Source organism: Mytilus trossulus, chromosome 6 (genome assembly GCF_036588685.1).
Source record: "Mytilus trossulus isolate FHL-02 chromosome 6, PNRI_Mtr1.1.1.hap1, whole genome shotgun sequence".
Taxonomy (NCBI): domain Eukaryota; kingdom Metazoa; phylum Mollusca; class Bivalvia; order Mytilida; family Mytilidae; genus Mytilus; species Mytilus trossulus.
The window spans coordinates 6,010,963-6,034,794 of record NC_086378.1 but is presented as its reverse complement, the minus strand read 5'-3'; the positions used below and the strand labels follow the sequence as shown (position 1 = coordinate 6,034,794).

General features: G+C 31.6%; 1 protein-coding gene across 1 annotated transcript in view; it reads right to left on the bottom strand.

Moving 5' to 3' along the window:
- Positions 1 to 23,832, bottom strand: part of LOC134722290 (uncharacterized) — a 122,043-nt gene that overhangs the window by 2,875 nt on the left and 95,336 nt on the right. The window contains exons 69-89 of the mRNA XM_063585899.1: positions 20,949 to 21,176; positions 20,047 to 20,256; positions 19,187 to 19,414; positions 18,503 to 18,715; positions 17,900 to 18,133; positions 17,037 to 17,147; positions 16,548 to 16,688; positions 15,943 to 16,152; positions 15,213 to 15,443; positions 14,210 to 14,422; positions 13,528 to 13,749; positions 12,646 to 12,864; positions 11,822 to 12,037; positions 11,113 to 11,322; positions 9,127 to 9,342; positions 8,010 to 8,225; positions 7,546 to 7,779; positions 3,730 to 3,759; positions 2,855 to 3,054; positions 2,148 to 2,300; positions 1,368 to 1,515 (exon numbers count right to left, since the gene is read on the bottom strand). Of these exons, the coding sequence (XP_063441969.1) occupies positions 1,368 to 1,515; positions 2,148 to 2,300; positions 2,855 to 3,054; positions 3,730 to 3,759; positions 7,546 to 7,779; positions 8,010 to 8,225; positions 9,127 to 9,342; positions 11,113 to 11,322; positions 11,822 to 12,037; positions 12,646 to 12,864; positions 13,528 to 13,749; positions 14,210 to 14,422; positions 15,213 to 15,443; positions 15,943 to 16,152; positions 16,548 to 16,688; positions 17,037 to 17,147; positions 17,900 to 18,133; positions 18,503 to 18,715; positions 19,187 to 19,414; positions 20,047 to 20,256; positions 20,949 to 21,176 (4,083 nt within the window). The remainder of the gene's footprint in view (positions 1 to 1,367; positions 1,516 to 2,147; positions 2,301 to 2,854; positions 3,055 to 3,729; positions 3,760 to 7,545; positions 7,780 to 8,009; positions 8,226 to 9,126; positions 9,343 to 11,112; positions 11,323 to 11,821; positions 12,038 to 12,645; positions 12,865 to 13,527; positions 13,750 to 14,209; positions 14,423 to 15,212; positions 15,444 to 15,942; positions 16,153 to 16,547; positions 16,689 to 17,036; positions 17,148 to 17,899; positions 18,134 to 18,502; positions 18,716 to 19,186; positions 19,415 to 20,046; positions 20,257 to 20,948; positions 21,177 to 23,832) is intronic.

Genomic DNA, 23,832 nt, shown 5'->3' with positions numbered 1-23,832 from the left:
AAAAAGTTATAACTATACAGACAAGTACCCGGTATTAGTAAAACCAACAATGACTGCCACGTCAGGGTGTGATAAATATCCTTGTTACGTCTGATGTTATTTTTCACATTGACCGACCTACTTATAGATTGATCGATTGAAAAAGAGGCTTATTGTCAAACACCATCTCTCACACGCTCTAATTCTATCTAATTAGCTGCAAAGTTGATAAACAATGTTTACAGGTAAATGATGAATTTAAATCAAATAGAATTCAAAATATTGACATTATAAAATTTAAAAAAAACCATCAGATGTTTAAGGGGGAGAATACAAATATTTTGAAAAGAATGGTTTAAATTTTCAGAAAACATGGAACTTTTCAAAACTTCTAAAGAATCAACAAGGTTTTTAAGTGACACAAACAATAAATCTAGATGGATGGATAAAATCAACCTTCCATTAAAGAGGATAAAATGAAACCCTATTCTCACAAATCAAAACCATATTATTAAATCCAAGAAGTAGCGAAGTCAATAGAATTGCATAATGCAGAGAAAAATCATGTACAACTGTTATAGATATTGAAGGCATTTCCTCTGATTTGTAAGTCTATATTTGGAGATAAGTCTGTGATAAATTACCAATAGTTGATTGATGTCCTTTATCTAAACATAGAAGCTTAAAGTGAGTGCTTATACGTCTTACAAACTTAACTCTAAAGACCTTTCCTTACAATGAATAGAGATATGATCAATAACCAAAAGTCTTTCCAAATGGTTTAAATACACCTCCAGGTATAAACCAATATCATAGAATAAAATTGAGAATGGAAATGGGGAATGTATCAAAGAGACAACAACCCGACCATAGAAATAACAACAGCAGAAGGTCACCAACAGGTCTTTTATTTAAAGATTTATCTTTTTCACAATAATAAATGCATTTTTTGTTTTCTGAATGACCTGGCACTGTCCTAAGTGTGGGATTTAATACAAATCAATCTTATTTAAAATTCCAGAAATGACCTGCATAGAGACATGACCGTGAATTCTAAATTTAGCTAGAAATGAGGAAGGCCTGCAAACATATCATTAGAAGAGTAAAACCTGTAATCTATTTCGTGTCTTTTAAAGATGTCTATAGACATGCTGCTTCAAATGTAAAACTGCCTGTGAGATTCCTCGATTCATTATTGAATATGCCCCAAATTTGTTAAGTGTATTTAAAACAGGGTACATTACTGTAATCAAAGGAACAAATGAAACAAAAAATTCAACATAAAGTCAATTTATTGTTCTTTTCAATGGAGTCTCTCATACTATATATGTTCCCATTTGTGGCAGCCATTTTGTTTTTACGAATACTTATGGCAGCTGACTAATTACCAGAATCCAGAGCACATCCTGTCAGATCAAATCTCAATGCAATACGATTGCTCCATTCCAGTGGATTGACACGGATACACTTAGCGATTACGGGACAATTAAACATGTTACTCTGTGGGGTATTCTCATCATCGTTGCCTTTGAAGAACTGTAGAAAGTAAAACATATAGATTACTATCATTAACAATATTCTTACAGTTTAGTTTTTTTTAACTATAGAGAGAAAGGCAGTCAGACAATAATAGTCTACATCATTTTTCTTGCTGGTTTAATTTTGTTTACATCAGGTTCAGTAGTTTGTAAATGTGTATAAGACATGTTGTAAAATAAGCCTATAGGTATATATTGTAAGTATATATCATTCTATTTAAAAACCTTCTACAATAAGAAGATAGTATAGGAGAATCAGAGCTTTGTTTCTTTGCTCGTACTTTTTAATTCAGATGCAGATCCAGGATTTTGAAGAAAAAAAAAATGCCAGGGAACTCATAAAAAATCTAATATTGAGATTTGCCATAACTAAACTCCATGAAGGGTGTATGGGGACCCTCTCCCATCCCTATTAAAACTTAGCCTCCAACAGCTGAATATTACTGGCAATGTGAAGCTTTTCTTAAGGAGTTTAATTGCAAATTAAATAATGGTATTTCACATGGCACAGATTATTTTGCACAGGAAATTTTCGTGCGTTTACCTTCATCACAAAATATGCAAAAATAACCACCAAACCCTCAAATTTTCATGTTTACAGAAAAAAGAACAAAGTAAATTTGTACTTACAGTATCAGAGGTACCAAGTTGTCCGACTGGTTTCCAGTCTGTTTTACAATCCAGACTATACATGACCCTGTATTTAGTAGTCCATTGTTTACAACATCCGTCACGGCCCTGTGTTGTGATACCTCTAACTAAACTGGGACTTGGTAACTCAACCTTAACAAATAAACTCATGTTTATAGTATTGCTATGAAAATTCACATGCTTTTGTCTGTTTTATAGGGCTGCATATTCGTTACTGACTTGAAATACTTTAGTCAATGAAAGATTCTGATTTTATTTTAAGAAATATGTTTCTAAGAAAAAAGATAACTTTAAATATCACAAGGGGGAAAAGACAACTAATAAAAAGAAAAGAAAAAGCATCCATAAAGGGAATAAAAATATCAACAAAATTCAAAATGAAGAAAAGGGAAAATAAAAAGTAAGAACTTTTCTGAGGTATCTGATGAAGGACAGCAATAAAAGTAGTCCTGTAACATATCATAACTTTTATTCTCTAACTTATTCATATTTAACTCATACCTCTTATTTTGAGTTTCTCAAAAGATAACAATTTGTTTTCTAAAAAGAGGAGATTTTCCCTGGCTTTCACAAGTTGTCTTTATCTACATTTAAATATTCTTGATAGAATTTTGAAAACATTTGAACCTTTTAACAACCCACAGAGTGAAGCATTACAAACAACCTATAGAAGGGACTAGACTTACCTGGATATATTGGTCCACATCATTCTTACCGGAGACCCATGCTCCAATCAATGTCTTGCCTGTATTGTCCATGACTTCCTTGTTATTAAGTTTGCCTCTAGCAGCTCCATAGTCACTGAATGGATCACCACTACCAAACTGGGAAGAAGATGTCAGTTTGTCTTCAGCTACACTCGAAACCAAGGAATTCTTACATACATCTGGTGAAAGGGATTAAAAATTACATGTAAACGAAAAATATACATGTAATGTCTGATTTAGAATAATCTGTTTATATGTTCAAAATATAAAGAATATAAATAATTTCAGAAAACATGTAAAACACTTTCTTATGCACAACAGAAATGTGTACATGAATAAATTTCAAAATGGAACTTACTTTACATTATTTTGGTAAAAAATACCAACTATAATATGTTTCCGCCCATTCTATGGTGTCCACTTATCTTTTTACGAACTTTGTGGTAGATAAGTTAATTTTCACAATGCAATTCAGTATTTCAAGATGGCAGAGGACTTTACCATTATCATAAATTTATTAACGGTCTTGTGATCATAATATAAAAGAACTTTTGTACTTAAGTTATTGCCAATTATCAAATTTTTTTGCGATCAATTTTACCAACGAACAAAATTTGCATCTGATTTTAAAATTACATAGCAAATCAACTATATATATATATACATCAAATTATTTTGATACTAAAAAGTAAATATAAGCATTAGCCGTTTACTTACATATAAAAGAAAGGCATTTTCATTATTTTAGCTTATTTTTAAGAAGACTTGAATTTGGTTTCATAATGAAAGTTTAAGAGATAACCCTAAAATATCATTCTAGATTATAATGTATTTTAAGAAAGTAAAATAATTACCTTGTCCTTTGTTGAAAGCCAACAACAAACCTGCAAAATAAATACAAACATTGTCATATTGATCAAAACCATATCTTTTCAAGAAAATTTCATAATGCGGCAATATAATGCAAAAAAAAAGAAGAAAAAACAGTATGTAAAATTTTATATTAACTATGTAAATTCACTTTTTTTTTTAATTCTGGTGTTTGTTTTAAAAATATTTCAGGTTAATTTAAAATCAAGTTTGGTATTTATTTTTTAAATGTCTATCAAAATGTTGATTTTATATAATTATTTGAAAAACAAATTGCAGTAAAATCTTTATAAAATCTAAAGAAAAATGAAATAAATTAAAATTCAATATTTCTCATGATATTAAATAAATAACAAACATACCCAATAAGAACAAAATCCTCAACATTGTTAATATTTCGAAAGACAGAACTGCTTTACTTCTTAACTAACTTAAGACACTGACGAAAACCTGAACTTCAAACCAAAACTTCTAGTCTTATAGTCTTCTTGTGATATTTACAAAGATGAAAGCTTCCTCCCTTAATAATTAATTACCCATTTATTAAATTATGATGATATTCAAACAGATAAATTTGAAATGAGAGGAAGTGTTAAATGGTCATTTGATAAAGACTATCTCCTTATCAATGGATATAAGTTTGTTTACTTTGTTTACACAAACAATTAAATACATATGAAACTATTTATCCTAAAATAAGGAGTAACAGAACACCCAAATGAAAATCAGAAAATAGAAAAATGACGTAAAATTGTATAGAAATTCATTTCTTCGTGAATGGCGAAAGTGACAATGCGTCAAGAGTGCTACACCCATCTTAAAAGCCAACGGAAGATTAAATGAGACTGCATTCATTAATATAACATATCTAACTTGACTAATATTTTCTAAATTTCCACTTAATAAGAAAGTTGTCAGAATCTAAGTTCTTTTATACACCCAATAGAAATATTTATCATGTTTATCATTAACTTTTGTGCCAAAATTTATCAAAACTTGTGATAATCATTCTTTTGTTATAATTAATATTTCTATAACGATTTAAATGATAATATTTCATATGTATAACAGGTAAGGAATTTTAAATATTTTGGTTTATGGAATAATTAGACAAATTTTTCTGATTTTCAAAAAACAAAAAATATAATTAAAGTTTCCTGCTTTTTTAAACTTGCACACCATACAGTACTAGGACAAAAGTGAGTTCCCACTCCAAAAATGTCCTATCACTAAATAAAATCAATATTTTTCCAAAAACTATTACCAAGTTACTTTAAGAACGATTCTTATAAAATTGATACCATAATATGTTGAATTGTCTTTAGTTTTATTGTTTATTTGACAGTAATTTTCATTCATTCTTTTTCATTTTTTGATAGGTTAAATACAAATGAAAATTTTTAAGATTTTCATTTGGTAAGATATTTATCAACCTTTTCAAGAAAAACTTTTCTTTGTGTTCATCTTGTTAGAAAATTTAAATGAGCACGAAAAATATCATGGCCAAATTAACAAAAAAACATTTCTACATCTTACGGTGTTTATTTTATATAAATAAGTCATGTAATTATTGAATTTTTTTTCCCCCTTAATATTGAATTTAGTTGTAATGGTAGATCATTTTTTAGGCGTACAACATTTGCACCGATTTAAAAAAAAAATCTTTTTTACATGCCAATGATGTACAGGTAAAATACAAGAGAATATCATTTTTTTATTTATCATAAAGACAAGTACAACAAGTATAGAAGAGATGAAATTACAAGGGAGGATTAGAATACACCAGATGTGTAGCATGTAAACACTCAGCAAGAACCAATTTTTAATTCATTGCATACCATTTTTTATGGATTTTAATGTTTTGAATGTTTTTCTGATTTTAGTGGATGTAAACAGAGTGCTGTTATCTTTTGAACTGCATCATTCTACTAAAATCCTACTTCCACCTCCCCATGGTGGCTTGGGACAACATTTATATTCATATAATAATTGACAATTCTTAACATATGTACAATTGCAAAACAGATGTTTAAAATAATAAAAACAACTGTAAGTTACTTGAAAGTGATGGGGGGAAATGAAAAACAAAATATGTGCAAGTTAAAGAAAATATCGACACAAGTGAAATGCAGATTGGTGCAAATGCTAGTGATCTTTTACGCATAAATGATTTATCATCAGGAGTAACTCACAAACCAAAAATCAGCCAAATATCTGAAAGCGTTGAGAAACTAGAGGCTCTAAAGAACCTGTGTCGCTCACCTTGGTATATGTGAATTAAACAAAGGAAGCAGACAGTTCATGACAAAATTGTGTTTAGGTGATTGTGATGTGTTTGTACATCTTACTTTACTGAACATTCTTGCTGCTTACAATTATCTCTATCTATAATGAACTTGTCCGTGTAGTTTCAGTGGAAAATGTTAGTAAAAATTTACAAATTTTATGAAAATTGTTAAAAATTGATTATAAAGGACAATAACTTCTTAGGGGGTCAATTGACCATTTTGGTCATTTTGACTTATTTTTGAGTATTAAATTGCTGTACATTATTGCTGTTTACAGTTTATCTCTATCTATAATAATATTCAAGATAATAACCCAAAACAGCAAAATTTCCTTAGAATTACCAATTTAGGGGCAGCAACCTAACAATGAGTTGTCCGATTCATCTAAAAATCTAAAAACCCTAACCCTAACCCCTATGTTCTATTTTTAGCCGTAGCAGCCATCTTGGTTGGTTTGCCCGGTCACACAACACAATTTTTAAACTAGATAGCCTAATAATGATTCTGGCTATGTTTGATAAAATTTGGCCCAGTAGTTTCAGAGGAGAAGATTTTTGTAAAAGTTAACTAAGATTTACGAAAAATTGTTAAAAATTGACAATAAAGGGCAATAACTCCTAAAAGGGTCAACTGACCATTTTGGTCCTGTTGACTTATTTGTAAATCTTACTTTGCTGAACATTTTTGCTGTTTACAGTTTATCTCTATCCATAATAATATTCAAGATAATATCCAAAAACAGCAAAATTTCCTTAATATTACCAATTCAGGGGCAGCAACCCAACAACGGGTTGTCCCATTCATCTTAAAATTTCAGGGCAGATAGATCTTGACCAGATAAACAATTTTACCCCTTGTCAGATTTGCTCAGAATGCTTTGGTTTTTAGACAGACTACAGATGACGACAGACGCCAAGTGATGAGAAAAGCTCACTTGGCCTTTTAGGCCAGGTGAGCTAAAAAAAAGTCTGTATGACTGTGATTTTCAACAATTGATCGAAGTCCAAAGCCAGTAATTCTGGCAAAAATTAGCGGAGCGCAACAAAACTTAAACTTAATTTGTAACTTATCATGGAAAACTTACATTACATAGATCAGCCAAATATCTGAGGCGGTTTTTGAAAATAACTCTGTATAATGGTTTGTTGTGGAATGACGGAATGACGGAATGACGGAATGACGGAATTACAGAATTTCGGAAAGTAAAACTATATGTCCCTGACCACTTAGTGGCTGAGCCATAAAAATGTACATTATTATCAACAAAAAGTTACACTGCAAATGATACATACACTAGAAGAAGGAATTGCAGAAGAGGAGACTGATCGAAATTAAGATGACTTTGAAACGAACACGAGACTTTCATTATCAAGTTTTATTAGTAGGTAAATAACTATCATTCCACCTTTTCTAATGAAAATGGACTTCCAAGTTTTTATATTACCATTATTAATTTTAAAACACATTCATATTCTTGAAATGATGTTCATTTTAATATTTGTGATATCTTACTGTAGTATTTCAAGGGGAGACAATCCTTTACAATCTGTTCAAAGTACATTCCTTCTGGACAGTCATCTATAGCTACAGTTCTCTCCCCTTCACATGTGATGTACTGGGTTATCCTTCCTGGATCTGGATGCCAATGACGTCCATTGGAAAGACCAATACAGGAAGGCAGTCGCAACTGACAAGGGAGACAATTCTCACCATCGGCTTGATGACATTGATTCTGAAGATATTCACCTAGACAAAAATGTATCAATCATTGAAATTACGGCAAAAATCATTTCAATGCTTTCTATTAGCAGCAAAACTATGGTAAACTTTTATTTTCATTCAAGTAATGTTAAACTAACTGTCTGTGATAATATTTCAATAGATTTTGTTTTGACTATAAAGCTATCAACTCATAAACAAAAGAACTATGAAAAGTAAATTTTGATTTAGTTATCTTCTAAGTGCATACTACTTACATGGAGTCTTTGGTTCATGTCTTGGTCCACAGCTGACCTGTGTAAAATGTTTACATGTTTGTGTAGAGGCATCATACAGTTTAGGGTAGGCACATTCTCTGAGGTAAGTTCCTGTCATGTGATTTATGACTCCACATTGGTAGAATTGGGCACAGTTATCTGGGCTTGGTAACACCAAGTTAGCATTGCTACTACAATAACTGTTTATCATGTCAGCTAAAAAATAAAAGTATCATCATACTAACAGAAAACTACATACACCTAAATGATGGAGTGACAGTTTCGTTCAAAAGCCATATACCAGTACTGTGGATTCCATCTATTTTTTAGGACATCACTTTTTTGTGGATTGAGAAAATCTTGCATTTTTCGTGGATATTTGATTTGATTTTTAAATAAAAGTCTACAGATAATTTGAAATTCCTTGAACAATTGAAATCATGGTTAACTTATCACCTATACACACGAAACAAAGGAAAATTGGTATCCAACAAATAATGATGAATCCTCAATATATGGATTGTTTTGTGATTTTCATTTTCCATAAATTGTTAAATATGAACAACCTCCCTTTATCTTCCATACTTATTTGTTTTTAAATTACTTGTAATATTTTACATCAACAAAGCATATTGAATATTTCAACATAGCGTTCAGTGACAAAAATTTACATCATAAATTTTGGCACTTTTTGTACAGGTAAAATTAGAGTACATAAAAAACTAGGTGGATTATACATTGACAAATTCAAAATTTTCTAGACACGAACAATGTTAACAATAAACGTATTTACACTTTTGGTATTTAGCTGTATCTTGCCTTTGAATGACCTTAGATCAACTCCTAATCACCTTTTGACGTCAATCAACAATCACTATAAATTGTGACGTCAAATATTTTAAATTATGATGTCAAAGTTTACGAGAACCTGTGTGATTTTACTTAATGGCAGATAAATTTGCATACAAGTGTAAATACGTCAATAGTAACCATTGAGTTCTTATATAACTTTCTCCTCTCTTTCTAACAATGGTCATCTTTTTCATATGCTATAGCTTGAGAGCAGACAAGATTTTAAAAATAGGGACTGTCAGGCACAATTAATAAAGTAACTTACGTGAATAAGCCCTGCATGTCTTCGTACTTGGATCAAATAATCCTGTGTTGCAATGTTCAGTAGATATAGTCCTGCCGTGATCACAGATGATATAGTCTGGTGTCATTGGTCTGTTAGGATAGGGGTTGGCACCATCAGGGAGACTTACACAGCTAGGATGAGACTTCTCACAGCTACCACAGCCCACTCCTATACACTGGGTCTGTAGGTATTCACCTGAAAGGTTAAAGAAAACATCAATCTTTGCATTTTTTATGAAAATGGACCTTCAGTGTGAGCCTAGGTTCCATGTTGAAGACTGTACCTTGACTTGTAATGGTTTACTTTTTAAATTGTTATTTGGATGGAGAGTTGTCTCATTGGCACTCAAACCACATCTTCCTATATCTACTTGTCTTAATGTCAAAGATAAATGCATCTTTTCAACATGGCAAAACCTTTTTAATATCAAAACTGAAAAATGAAACTCTTATAATATAAATGTTGTGTGTGTTTGATATTTTTCAATAATGTTAAGGTTGGTTTTCTAAACATATGAAACCAGATTTATGGGTGGGAGAACTGCAGTCTAGTGTTAATCATTGACTAAGAAACATTATCACATATAAATCATCAAGAAATGGCAACTGCTATTGAAATGAACATGACAGTGTATTTAAACATACCTGCCAACTTCTGAAAATGCCCATGGGGGTTTTAGCACGCGACAACAATTTTAAAGATTACAATTCTTTGCGACGACTTTTTTGCGCGTGCTGTTTTGTAGTTGTGAAAAAGATTTAAGTGTCATATTTGTAAGATGAGCCTACATGCCTTTTTCTTAAGTTTATTTGCATGATTCTAGTTATTATATCAGCAGAAAATATGAAGATGTAGCTGTAACTGTAAGACCAGGAATTATTTTCATGTGCAAGGATACTAAATAGTTGTTGATTTTTCCTATTTAAAATTATACACAAAGAAGGACCTTTATCAGGTTGGGAACAACACCTAGGGATCCCCCCTCAATGTTAGGACATTAAAAATTGCTTTTTAAGTACAAATGAGCACACATTTATATTATTTTAAGAAACTTTTCCCAAAGAACTATACATCTTATGATTTATCTGGTATTATATGGTCAACACATGTCCAAGAATTTTGATATGTTCTTGGGCTATATCTTCTTTATTATTCAAAATAATAGGACTCTTCATTTAGAAAAGCTGTTCCTAATATAATGTCAGAATTTCCCATTTTTAAGTGAATAAATCTACATTTTTCTATTTTATTTTTTACAAGAGTGACCCCTTGACTAAGGGTAGTCCCTCATTTAAGGGATTCCTCATGTTGATGTGGGTGGGGGTCCATGTGAAAAATAATGAATAGTACATTATACTTTAAATGATTGAATACATAAATAAAATTATGTTACAGCAAGTGTACATGTAATGTCAAAAAATTAGTGAATTAACTACTATTTATTATATTCATGATAGTACTGCATCATTGAAGTTTGTCAATCAGCCATGCTTTTATTCTTATTCTGTGTAAGAACCTCCTTGCAGTTGAAAAATCATTTGCCATGTTCACGTGTTTACAATTCTGACCAACAAACAGAGAAATACAACACAAGTTCAATATCTAGCATGTTAAAATAATCTTGAGAGAAAACGTTTTTGATTGGCTGATTAATTTGATCATGAGAAACACACAATTTGATTGGCTGAACACGATTTTCCTCCATTGGACACAGTTCAAAATCGGGAACAACAATATTTTTCGTGTAGATTTTCACCAAATCGTGTTTTAGAGGGTTTTTCAGGAACACGATCGTGCAATCGTGACAAAGGGTCAAAATCGTGTAGTACACGCCTAAATCGTGAAAGTTGGCAGGTATGTTTAAATAAAGCAATATATTCATTATAATTTGATGGTATCTAATTTTGTAGATTTGCTGGTAACAATGAAATTCAAATTACCAATCTAAATATTTAACAAACTTACAAGGGGCCTTTGGTTGATATCTAGATGTACATTCCACTTGAGAGAAATGTTGACATTGCTGTGTATCATCATTAAATAGTTGTGGGTATGGACATTCCAGTAGGTACTGTCCAAACTCTGTTACTGGACTACTACAGTCGTAGTACTGGGCACAATTATCTCCCTTTGCTACTAATCCTGAGGAGATACTACATACAGATGGCTTCTTGTCTGAAATAGTAAAAAAAAATAAAAAAAATTGCTGAGTACTGTGTAAGTGTTCAAACACAAATTTGAGTTAAAACCTGTTCCATATATATTAAGTTGTTCTCTATTCTATGATGAAACAACAACCACTCATCTTTTATAAGAGTGCTCTACAAGTAAGGGTTAGAGCATTAAGGGTACAAATAGTTATGCTCCTGTTAGAGGAGGAATATAAAAACTAGGTAACATTTGTCTGTCAATTAGAATTTGGTTTTATAAACAATCTCATGTCTCCTTGGTTTCCACTTGTAAGTTACAAAGCTACAATGGGGTTGTAATTTAATCATGTTGGGATGCATTCTAATTTTGTAATTGCACACTTCCATATGTGTTATCAAGAGAAAATCTAATTGCACATTCTGTAAAGCTTTTTTCAATTTCAATGTGATATCATAAAATGGAAAAATGTAAACATTAAAACTCAAGCGTGAACTAAATACCAAAACTTTGACATAGTACATACCATTAACACATTGTTTCTTGTAAGGATCAAACACTCCTGATGTACACTTGTCTACAGACATGGTCCTGTTTTTATGACACACCAGATATGACTGTGTCCACACTTTAGTAGGTATTGGATTGTTGCCGTCAGGCAACTCTCTACAGCTGGGCAGTCTCTCTACACATTCTATACAACTAGGATCAGTACCACTACATAAATTCTGTAGATATTCACCTGAAAATATTGTTTTAACTTAAATAACAAATTCATGATTTTTGTGTTTGACTTTTTTGGTATAAAAAGTATGATATGGTATGCTGGTTAACAAGAGCCATAAGTAGTGATTTTTGTTGCTGTTGCTGAGAATAACAAAAAGTGTTAAAAAAATTCTTGAAGAAAATTTTATGGAATTCGTTATTAAAAAATGTTAAATATTGAAATCCATACTGCTCAATTGAAACAGTTTGAGTCAGGCGAAGTTTCCTTCACAAATCCTGTTTAAATTTTTATAAATATGGAACTCTTGATATAATTAAATACAAATACATTCGACTCCACTTAATTGCATACCACTTATTACCATAATTCGGTTTATAATTGCATACTTTTCTCCTGCACAAAACCATTTCTCATTCATCTAATGTTAATTTGTCCAATTATATGCATAGCCTTACAAGTGGCATTTTGGTCAATTGCAAAGAAAATAATTGCCAGCTTTATATGCTTTGTTAAAACTGACAAGATTTTTGAATGTACTGGTTTACTATGTAGAGATAAACAAGATAAATCTTCCCAAATTGAAAGTTTAACAGTAAACTAAAGTAATATTTCATGGTACATACAAGGTGCATATGGTTGGTGTCTTTTGTCACATGTCACATCTTCAAAGTCATGGCACTCCAGAGTATCTGTAGAGAACATCTGTGGATAGGGACATTCTTTGATGTATTTAGTGACAGCAAAGCCTGGGCGTTTAGTTGTACAATCTATAAACTGGGCACAATTGTATGGGTGAGGTCTGGCTATACCTGGGTACTTGTCACATACATCATCTAAAGATTCTACAAAATAAATAGTGTTCCATCAAAATGTATTCTCGGGATATAAATAAGACTAATGTAAGGGACACTGTTTTTAATATTTGTAATATCATAATGGGTCGCATTGAAGATATCTTTTTTTTTTTAAATGCAAATCATGAATATATGAAAAGTACCATTCTTATTTTTATTTTATTTTTTTAAGGGGAAAAAAGGGGGGAGGGAAGTAGGCAACATCACATTTTGGTATTTAGACAGAAACGTTGTTGAGATTAAAAACAAACAAATAGGATTATTATTATTCAGACCAAGTTTTGCCACACATTGCAATCAAAAGGAAAGAAAGATTGTTTTCAATTCATGAATATCAAATCAGAATTGAATTCATAAAATATTAATTCTAATTTTTAGTTGAACATACTTTATAACTTGGAAACTCCCTAAACTCTCTACTTTGTGTGAAGCACTTTGATGCAAATGAATCTTGACATGTTTGTTGTCCTGTTTAAGAAATAAAATAGATCTGTATGTAGACTCCTGCCTAGTAATATTCTTCATCTAAAAAGATATCAGAGGACCCATAGAAATGGCAGCACCTTTTTTTATTTGGGAAAGGGGGAGTAACATATCTGTAAAGCCTCATATACACGCAAAGAACAGTGTTTTTCTGAATTGCTTTCTTACCTTTATCAACCTGTATGCAGGATCTTGACACAGGACTAAATATATAATTAGATTGACACACTTCTTGTGTGATTGTTCTGCCATCTTTACACATGACATAATGGGCAGATAACTCTACACCTGGTATAGAATTTGACCCATCAGGTTTACCAACACAGCTGACAAATCTCTCCTCACATGGAGTACAGTCTGATGTATGACACTTGTTCAGTTCATATTCACCTGTGAAAAAGATTTGAGATTTAGTTCAAAAATAAGATTTTCAGTTAAGTGGAAAATTAATAAAACAAATCCTGAATTTAAAGTTAAAAGAATCAATATTATTCTAATATTAACCATTATCATTGTCATACTGGAACCATTGACAATGTCATACTGGAACCATTGACATTGTCGAACCATTATCATTGTCATACTAGAACCATTGACATTGTCATACTGGAACCATTGACATTGTCATACTGGAACCATTGACATTGTCATACTGGAACCATTGACATTGTCATACTGGAACCATTATCATTGTCATACTGGAACCATTGACATTGTCATACTGGAACCATTGACATTTTCATACTGGAACCATTTAATTTATTCTCACGATTGTTTCTTTTTCTTTTTTTGTGCATCTTTTTCTGTTTATGTTTATCTAAAATGAATCCGATTCTAGGCCTATACTTACATGGTCCCTTAGGTTCACTCTTTTGTCCACAGTTGACCTCTGTATAGTATTTACATTGTCTGGTGCTGAGATCAAATAATTTTGGATATGGACATTCCTCAATATAACTTCCCAGTAAAGTGTAAATATTACTACAATTATAGAACTGTCCACAATTGTCTGGATGAGGGAGGACTGCTGTGGGGTTATGTTTACAGTAGTCAAAAACATTACCTAAAATTGAAAGTGTAAAAGTTAGAATATGCTCAATAAGAAAATGGATAATGGTTAATAATTTTAATGATTTTGTAATTTAATTTATAACTACTTTTAAACTTTTAATGATAAATAGTAAAATAAGACTTCAAAGTTAGGCATTCCACAATCAATTAAAACATTTTCAACCACTACACCCAAAACCATATAATCTGTATTAGTCCTAGACTACACTCAGACATTCAATTCAATGTTTTGTATAAATAAATTCATCCATGAAATTTCTTTAAAAAAGATCCATCTAATGCCAATCATGATTTCTCTCCTTCATTATAAATCTTGTTTCAAGGTACAGTATCTTATTGAACACAACTCCAAAATAATTTCTAAGCATTAAGTGTATATGCAAAGACTGTTTTCATCCTGTGATATTGTGTTGATCTAACTTGGAACAACCATGAATTGAAGGTACTGTCAAAATCTACTGGCGGGAACCATGATTTTAGAAGCTTGTCAAAATCCACTTGGAACAACCATGATTCAAAGAAACTGTCAAAATCTACTGGAAAGAACCATGACTAAAAGAAACTATCAAAATCCATTTGGCACAACCATGTCTTAAAGAAACTGTCAAAATCCACTTTAAACAACCATGACTTAACGAATCAGTCAAAATTCAATTGAAACAACCATGACCTAATGGATATGTTGAAATGAACTAAGAAGACACTTAGATCAACCATGAATTATATATTAATGCCAAAATCCAGGTATGTATCAAGACCCTTATGTCTAAAAATTGACTTACCAACAATTGTAGGATTAACACAGAATCTTCTGTCAGGATCAAACTTTTTGTTATCTGGACAATCAGTTACTTCTATGGTTCTGTTACGATGGCACAAGATAAACTTTGGTGTCCATAGCTGTCCAGCAAATGGATGATGTCCATCAGACAGACCAACACAGCTTGGAAGTCTTTCTATACAGGGTTCACATTTATTATCTAGAGCCTTGCATTTGTTTTGATCAAATTCACCTGAAAAAGAACAGGGGAAATTGGTCAAGCAGAAACATTTGTTTTGTATAAGATTCAGTTTTCTAGAAGTTTACTCAATTAAACCAGTTAATATCTCTGGGAATGGAAATAATAGAAATAGATATCTAAATGGAAACATAAACAACAAATAAATGACATCTTTTTCATGAGCATCTATTTTACTCGCCTATGTAAATACTATGTCTGCTCTATGGTCAGGTTGTTGTCACTTTGACACATTCCCCATTTCCTTTCTCAATTTTACTACATTTTGTAGTTACTTATCTCTCCAAATATCCTTGATTAACTCATTCTAAGATCATTATTTTTTAGATGATTCCAGTTTTAAGAGGACACAACTATCAAAAAGCAGTAAAATATTAACAATATTCAACGTAAAGTGTTATTCAATATCTGACTAGCTACTGTGCAACATTACTCCAGAAACTTGTATTGTGTGCATGGATATTTTATCATATGTTTATCTTATAAAACTTACAAGGGGCTCGTGGTTCATATCTCTGTCCACACTGTACATATTCAAAGTTCTGACATGACCTATGAAGTGATGAGTAGAGGAACGGGTAAGGACACTCTTGTAGAACTGGATGATACTTGTCAGAACAGTCGTAATACTTAGCACAGTTAGTGGGATGTGGAGCTCTTCCATTCTGTTGGTTATGACATATGTTCATGTATTTACCTGGACCTGAAATTTGATAATGGCTGTTTTGAAAATGTTAAAAAATAAAATTTTAATACGCTTTAGTTTAGATACATAGATCTTATTACAATCTGTAAATGTCCACTTTTCTTCTGTGATTGACATTTATCAATTAACTATGAACTCATTATCATAATTTTGATTACCAATTTTCGTTGATTTCGACATATAGGGAAATCATGATTCTAAATGTTCAATGAAGTATAAATTTACAACAGGATTTTATAAAATTTAGCAAAACAACAAAATTAAAGAAACTATAGTAATTTATATTTCTGTACAATTAAACTGCTTTATTCATGAATAAAGCCATATGTCTTGAATCCATATAAACTGAGGCTTGTTTACAGTGATTTGTATCGACATGAAATCAGACTTACGAGGTGTTGTATTATAATGACACCCTGTCTCATCAGATTTATCACTGCACTGTATACGACCATCACATCGTGACAAAGGACTTAAACATTGTCCATTATCACATCTCCATTCTCCTTCAGGACAAACTGACTTAACTACACCTGAAATAGACAATTGACGCATACCTTTACATCAACTTGGGATTCATTATTTTTGTGGGTACCAATTTTCATGGATTGAGAAATGCCTTTGTTTTCATGGATATTTGATTTCCAGTGCCAAAAAAACTTATATAAAAATTTCAATTTGTTTAACATTTAAATTTGTGATTCAACGGTAACAACAAAATCCAGAAAAAAATTGGTTTCCAACAAATACTAAGAAATACACGGTAAATACTTTTATACTGTCCCCTGATCTCTATTTGTTTGAACATAAGAACAAAATGAGTTTACATTCTATTAACTAAACATTAGTAAACTAAAGATTTTATGGTAATGTCAACTTACAATTAATTTCGTCAGAGCGATCAGAACAGTCAAACTGATTATTACATCTGTCTGTGATCTGTATACATTGTCCATTGTCACATTCAAACTGATCTACACCACAAGTTGGCCCTAAAAAAAATAATAATATTCATTTCAACTTTTATATCTATTGATACATAATCATGATAATAAAAAACATTTCATAAAAATTCTACATGCTGAAATATGTTCATAACAAACCAATTTGGCTATCCTTTTGGTTATATTTCTCTGTATGTGTTAAGGTCTTATACATGCTTGGCTTACATACCTAAGAGTTTAAACATACTGATAAAGCACAATCAAGAAAATGCTTCTGACCCAAAAAATTCATAAAGTGTAATTTACATCATGGTATTGTAAATGTTTTGATATAATAAGAGTAATACTTCTTTACAAATAAAACTTTCATTTTAACCATAGTTTGTAAGAATTCTACAAAAAATAACCTCTTCTTTTATTTATGAAGGGGTTGTGTTTCCTTTTCTGCACACAGCAAGATCAAAACACCTAAATTGAAATAATATTCTGTCATTGTTTCTAGTACTTTTGTACAAGGTGACCGATAGCATCAATTACTCGATACAAACCAACATGTAGATGAAAAGTCCAGAGGCAGATTTAAGGGGGTGGGGTTGGGTGGGGAAGGGGCTTGGTTAATCTATTTGTTCTAATTTGAATTACTGAAGCATGACTGGAGTGTGGCCCCTCTTAGCACTTCTTATGAAAATTTCTGCCACTGCCAATGAAATATTTAATTCTACATAACTACTTAACAGAATTCAGTTTAAAAAACATTACGTTAAATCCCTAACTAATTTTGTAAATAGATGGTTGCATACCTGGAGTTGTGTGCTGTTCTACCAGACATCGCCTTGTCTGCTCATCAAAATATCCCATAGAACATTCTTTGATTTCCTGAGTCCTTTCTTTGTAACAATTGACATATTTGGTCCAATGTCTGTGTCCAGGATAGGCATTGTCCCCATCAGGTAGTCCCAAACAACTTGGTAGTCTCATTGGACATGGTAAACAGGACTGGTCAGTTGATGGACACTGGTTCTGTAGATACTGACCTATACACACACAATAAAAGCTATGTACAGGGACTTACTTCTAAGAATTTATCAAAGATTTTTAACAAAGGGGACTTGTTATGAATTTATTTATCTAAGAATTGCCTTTTAAGTCAATTTTTTTTTTTACACAAATAAGGTTTTATCAAACATTCTTATCTAAGTGCTTAAAACAAAAAATCCCATTTATTGTTTCCTTTGGATTATGTCAATAAAATGCACATACTTAGCAGGAAATTATATAGAGACCTTTGACAATAATAAACTATGCAAATATTTTCTAATAAACTTTTTAAAGAATTCCAAGTTTACTGAAGGCATATTATTTTAGTTGTCCCATGATTAACTAAGCAATTTTTAAAATCTCACAAGGTGCTTTAGGCTCAGTCCTGGCTCCACAAGTCACCTGCTCAAAGTCTTCACATCTCAGAGTAGCCACAGAGAACAGCTTTGGGTAGGTACATTCATGTAAATAGGGTTGGTAAATAGAGTTGATATTAGAACAATCATAATACTGGGCACAGTTCACCTTATTTGGTATTCTAGCATCAGGATGATGTGAACAAAATGTTGCAATGTTGTCTAAAAATAAAATAAAGTCAGATTAGTATGCATTCAAATGATAAACGCTTGGAAAATATGATGAGATCTTATATAATTTTACAACAACAAAAATATAACAGTAAAAGTAAAGAAGTAAAGAAGTAATCATGTTCTATTGTTCATGAAATATTAAGCTCTCAATGAGTAAAATAAGTGTTTGTCAAACTGCTTTATATCCAATGAAAATTGAAAGTGTGGCCAAAATAATTTAGTCCAGGTAAACCTTAACTAATATTTTTTTAAATATTCTTAGATGGTACCAAGATTTTTAGCATTTATAGCTATAAATTTCTATGTCATTTGGTCTCTTGTGGAGATATATCTCATTGGCAATCATACCACATCTTCTTTTTAATATAAACATATGAAAAATTATAATGACCATCATACCTAACTACTTTACTTTTTCTGGGGGTAGGGATGGTGGATTCAAGGTTTAAAAAATATTACCTGTTCCCACTTGAGAACTGCACTTCCTGTTTTGAGGATCAAAGAAACCAGAACTACATTGTTTAATGGTTTTAGTTCTGTTTTTGTAGCAGACGACATAATGTTGTGACCAAACTTTTCCTGCAAATACATTGTCACCATCAGGTAAACCAACACAGCTGGGTAAACGTTCTGGACATGGTGTACATTTCTCATAGGGATCCAAACATAAGTTCTTCTCATAAGAACCTGGAGAAAAAATATAATAAAACATTTGTGGCTCAAAAGTCTATATATGAGCATGCTTTCTGGACATGTTGCAATAAATATTTAAAAAAAAAAAAAGATTCAAGAACATTATAAAACAGAATTCATATTGTACATAACAATATTGGTTCAAGAATATTTTACCAAGTATTATTCAATAAACATTAGAATTATACAAAACTTGAAAGTTAAAGATTAACCTATAAAAAAAAACAAGTGTTGGTATGTGTAGGGCATCTACCTCTTCAAGTACAAAAATACAATAAATTCAAACCAAAAATTATTAATACTATCTTTATCTATCTTTCAACAAGCTGAGACAACACTCATTACACAAATGTTTGAACCAAGAAAAGTCAATTAAGATGTCTGTTTCTATTCTGACAGTGTCATGGAAACTATTGACATTGAACTTCATTTTCCTATAAGCCTTTGGAAAAAAACTGTAAAATTTCAAACCCTTATACAAGTATGCATATAAATCCTCCCTTTCACCCTACTTGATTAACAGTAAATTCTTACAATAATTATGTTTCAGGTTGACAGTAGTTTTTATCAATAACTTTCAATTTCACAACAGTATAAAACATATAACCACAACATATTTGACTTACATGGTGCCTGGGGTTCTGGAACTTTTCCACATGTGACTTTTGTAAACTCTCCACATTCCAATGTGTCTGGGTTGAAGAGGTCAGGGTAAGGACATTCTTTAACATAGCCACCAATCCGTCTGGTATATCTACAGTCAATATACTGACCACAGTGGTCAGAACTTCTGATCAGTATCCTTGGATTGGTATTACAGAACTGGTTCCCATCTCCTGGTCAATTATAAGGAGATTAAGATGAATGGTTTTTTAATGTAAAGTTTTTGTATGTGTTTTGGATTTTTGAAGTTGGGTGTTGGTTTGGTCTATTTTTCTGTCCAATGTCTTCAGAAGTTCATGTTATCCTTTTATGTAATATCATATCAAAACTCAAAACAAATATAAAGAAAGAAGAAATAAAAGTCATTTATAAGTATAACCATACATATTTTACTACTTTCTGTTTTTAAGGTTTTTAAAATATACTCTTAACATTGTGTTTTTATTTGTAGCTTTTTTTATCCCAATTTATCTGTCAACAAACTTTCTTCATTAAGAAAAATTATCTAGTTAAAACATACAGTAATTAATACATCATGCAAAATCTGATTTTTGACTTATAACATTATCTCACATGTGCGTATGACATTTATCATTTAATCATTGACATCACTGATCTTAGCCTCCAGGTAAGATGTTCCAGGATTGCATTTCTTTATAACATTTTAGAATTTCTTCAAGCAAGTATAAAAATATTGGTTCAAGTAGTATTCTCATTTGAAAAAGAGAACAATTTCATGGCCACATGGCTGAAGGGTCAGGTTGATAAAAAAGTAAATGTCAAACCCTGAAATATACAGTCTATTTTTCTTCATCTTTAAACACCTTTAAATTGTATTTAAATGCAGTGTATTAGAATTGTATACCTGACTTGATAGCTGCAACACAGGCTTTCTCCTGAGGACTAAAGTATCCTTGTTTACAGTGTAGAACATGTATTGTCCTGTTACGGTCACACTGGACATAGTCTTTAGACCATAGTCTGCCTGGAATAGGATTGAAGCCATCAGGTAGTCCTATACAGCTGGGAATCCTCTGAGAACATGGTGTACAGCCAGTGTTCGTAGATTTACATAAATTCTGTTGATACTCGCCTGTAGAGAATAGAAATAAAATTGGGATGTTGGTTATACCATTATAGTAATGTGACAGCAACCCTATGACATCTTGAGGTTTAAGTTAATGATATCTGTATTCATATTTGGTGTATTTAATAGATATATCATGTTCAGATCAGATATTTGTGAAAATATCTGTCTTGAGAAGAAATTTCCTTTGCTAATTAGCTGCTCTGGTACTCTTTCCTTCTAAAATACATGTAGTGTTTTTGAAAATAACCTCTAAAACATCTGTCCCACACTTACTGATTAAAGTGAAATTGGTAATGAAACATATCTATTCCCAATTATAAATCTGTTCAAGGGCAAATATTACCATACTAGTTGTAGGACTCTTAGAGGTCATATTATTTATGTTATACATCTTATTCTATCAAAATGATACATGCTTTGGGCTACTTTTGATCAGCGTTAAGAACATGCTTCCTGATAGTATATATATACTATATTTAATATTTTCTGGGCGTTAGAGAGAACAGGTTGTCATGGAGGACATTCTGCCATTTGTATCATCTTTACCACTTTTCTTACTGAATAATGCATCATTAGAGAATATTGTTCATACCACTATTTTGATTCTTTTAACATTTTGCTGTGGTGTTATTACATATGTCACTGTTAGAACATTGGCGATTGGATATAAATCTATTAAACCATGTAAATATATTCAATCAGAGGAACAGGATTTTGTTATTAGTGACACAGTTATCAGTAGATTTCAACAAGCATTGCAGTTTAAAACAGTATTAGGGGAATCAAGAGAGTTTTCAAACATGATAAAATTCTTACAAGAAAGTTTCAAAACAATTCATAAATCAAAATATGTCACCATGGAGATAGTAGCAGACTACAGTCTATTGTACACAGTATCTGGGTCAAATAAAAGCTTGACACCTTATATGGTATTAGGACATCTAGATGTTGCCACAGCAGAACCTAGTTTTTGGACTCTGCCGCCATTTTCAGGGAAGATAAAAGATGGCTACATTTATAGCAGAGGAACAATGGATTTTAAGAATGGTGTAATGGGAATACTTGAAGCTTTGGATGACTTACTAGCACATGGTTTCAAGCCATCAAGGACATTATATATTTCTTTCGCTCATGATAAAGGAAATGACAGCCAAAATGGAGCCACAGCAGCTAGCCAATTGTTACAAGACCGTGGACTGAAAAAACTTGAGTTTATTCTCGATCAAGGTTCTACAGTAGCTGGTGAAGTAAGTGGCATAGCACTTATTGGAGTTACAGAAAACTCTATACTAGATCTAACTCTGACCGTCAGAGGTTTAGGTGGTCACTCTGCCTTACGTCTTGGACCTACTCCATATGGTGTATTAGCCAAGGCAGTTGCCAAGATTGAAAATCACAAACATCCCAGTATGTTGGGACAGGGACCGGAGAACGAAATGTTGGAAAAGATGGCCCCTGTCATGAATATATGGTTTAAAATATTGTGGAGCAATATATGGCTGTTTAAACCAATTATAACAACTATGTTATCTATTAATCCAAAAATGAATGCCATGATTAGATCTGTACATAATGTCACTAACATTTATACTGAGCAAATGAACATAAGGAAATATCAAATAGCTGAGAATGTCACTGCCCATGTGACAATACATGTCCATCCATCACAGACAGTCAGTGATGTAATAAATCATTTCCGAACAGTCATTAATGACAAAAGAGTTGAGATTTCAACCATGTACAGAAGTAGGAAAGCATCAATGTCACCTTATGGTGATGGCCATTTTGGATATCAGACAGTTTATAGGAGTATCCAGCAAGTTTTTCAACCATATCTGATTTCCCCTGCTATATTTCCTATAGAAAGTAGTTCTTCAAGATACCATATGTTTACAAACAATATCTACCGATTTAGTCCCCTCGTTAATGATCCCGGGGATGAACAAAGAATTCATGGTAAGAATGAGAGGATTTCAGTGAATAACTACAGCAAAACTATCAACTTCTTTAAACATCTCATGGTTAATGCTGATAAAGCTTCAATATGAATTATAATGTAACATAATTATACAGACAGACTAAAATAATGCTTAAGTAATTTTAGTAAAAATAGTAAAGCCAAATTAATTAAATTTTCTTTTTTTTGGTTAGTCTTCATCCTTTTTAATATGTCATATTTGCAAATTATGGACTTTTCAACACCAAACAAAAATCAACTGAAAAGCAGTTTCATTTCAGATGAAAAAAAGAATTAGTAATTCTGACAATTTTTCCAAATGTGAAAGAGGTTCCAAATAATCAATTTCAAGCAACATATACCATAATTATTTGATTGAAATAAAAGGTCAAATATGACAGCGCTTTCAACAATTTGTTTCAAACATGAAAGAGGTTCCAAAGTAAATAATTAATTTCAGGCAACAATTACCATTTATTTGATTGAAATAAAAGATCAAATGTGAAAGCGCTGGAATGTCCATGATTCTAATAAAGCTTTTACTGAGAGCAATAACAGTGAAAGTATTACAAAGTTTTGGTTTATCTATTCATTATCAAGGTTAAATATTGCTTTGAAATCATGTTATAATTTATTAGAATGATGATTTGGGTTTCCTCATTTTCAGTTTTACTTGTGAATATGATGATTTTTTTTATCATT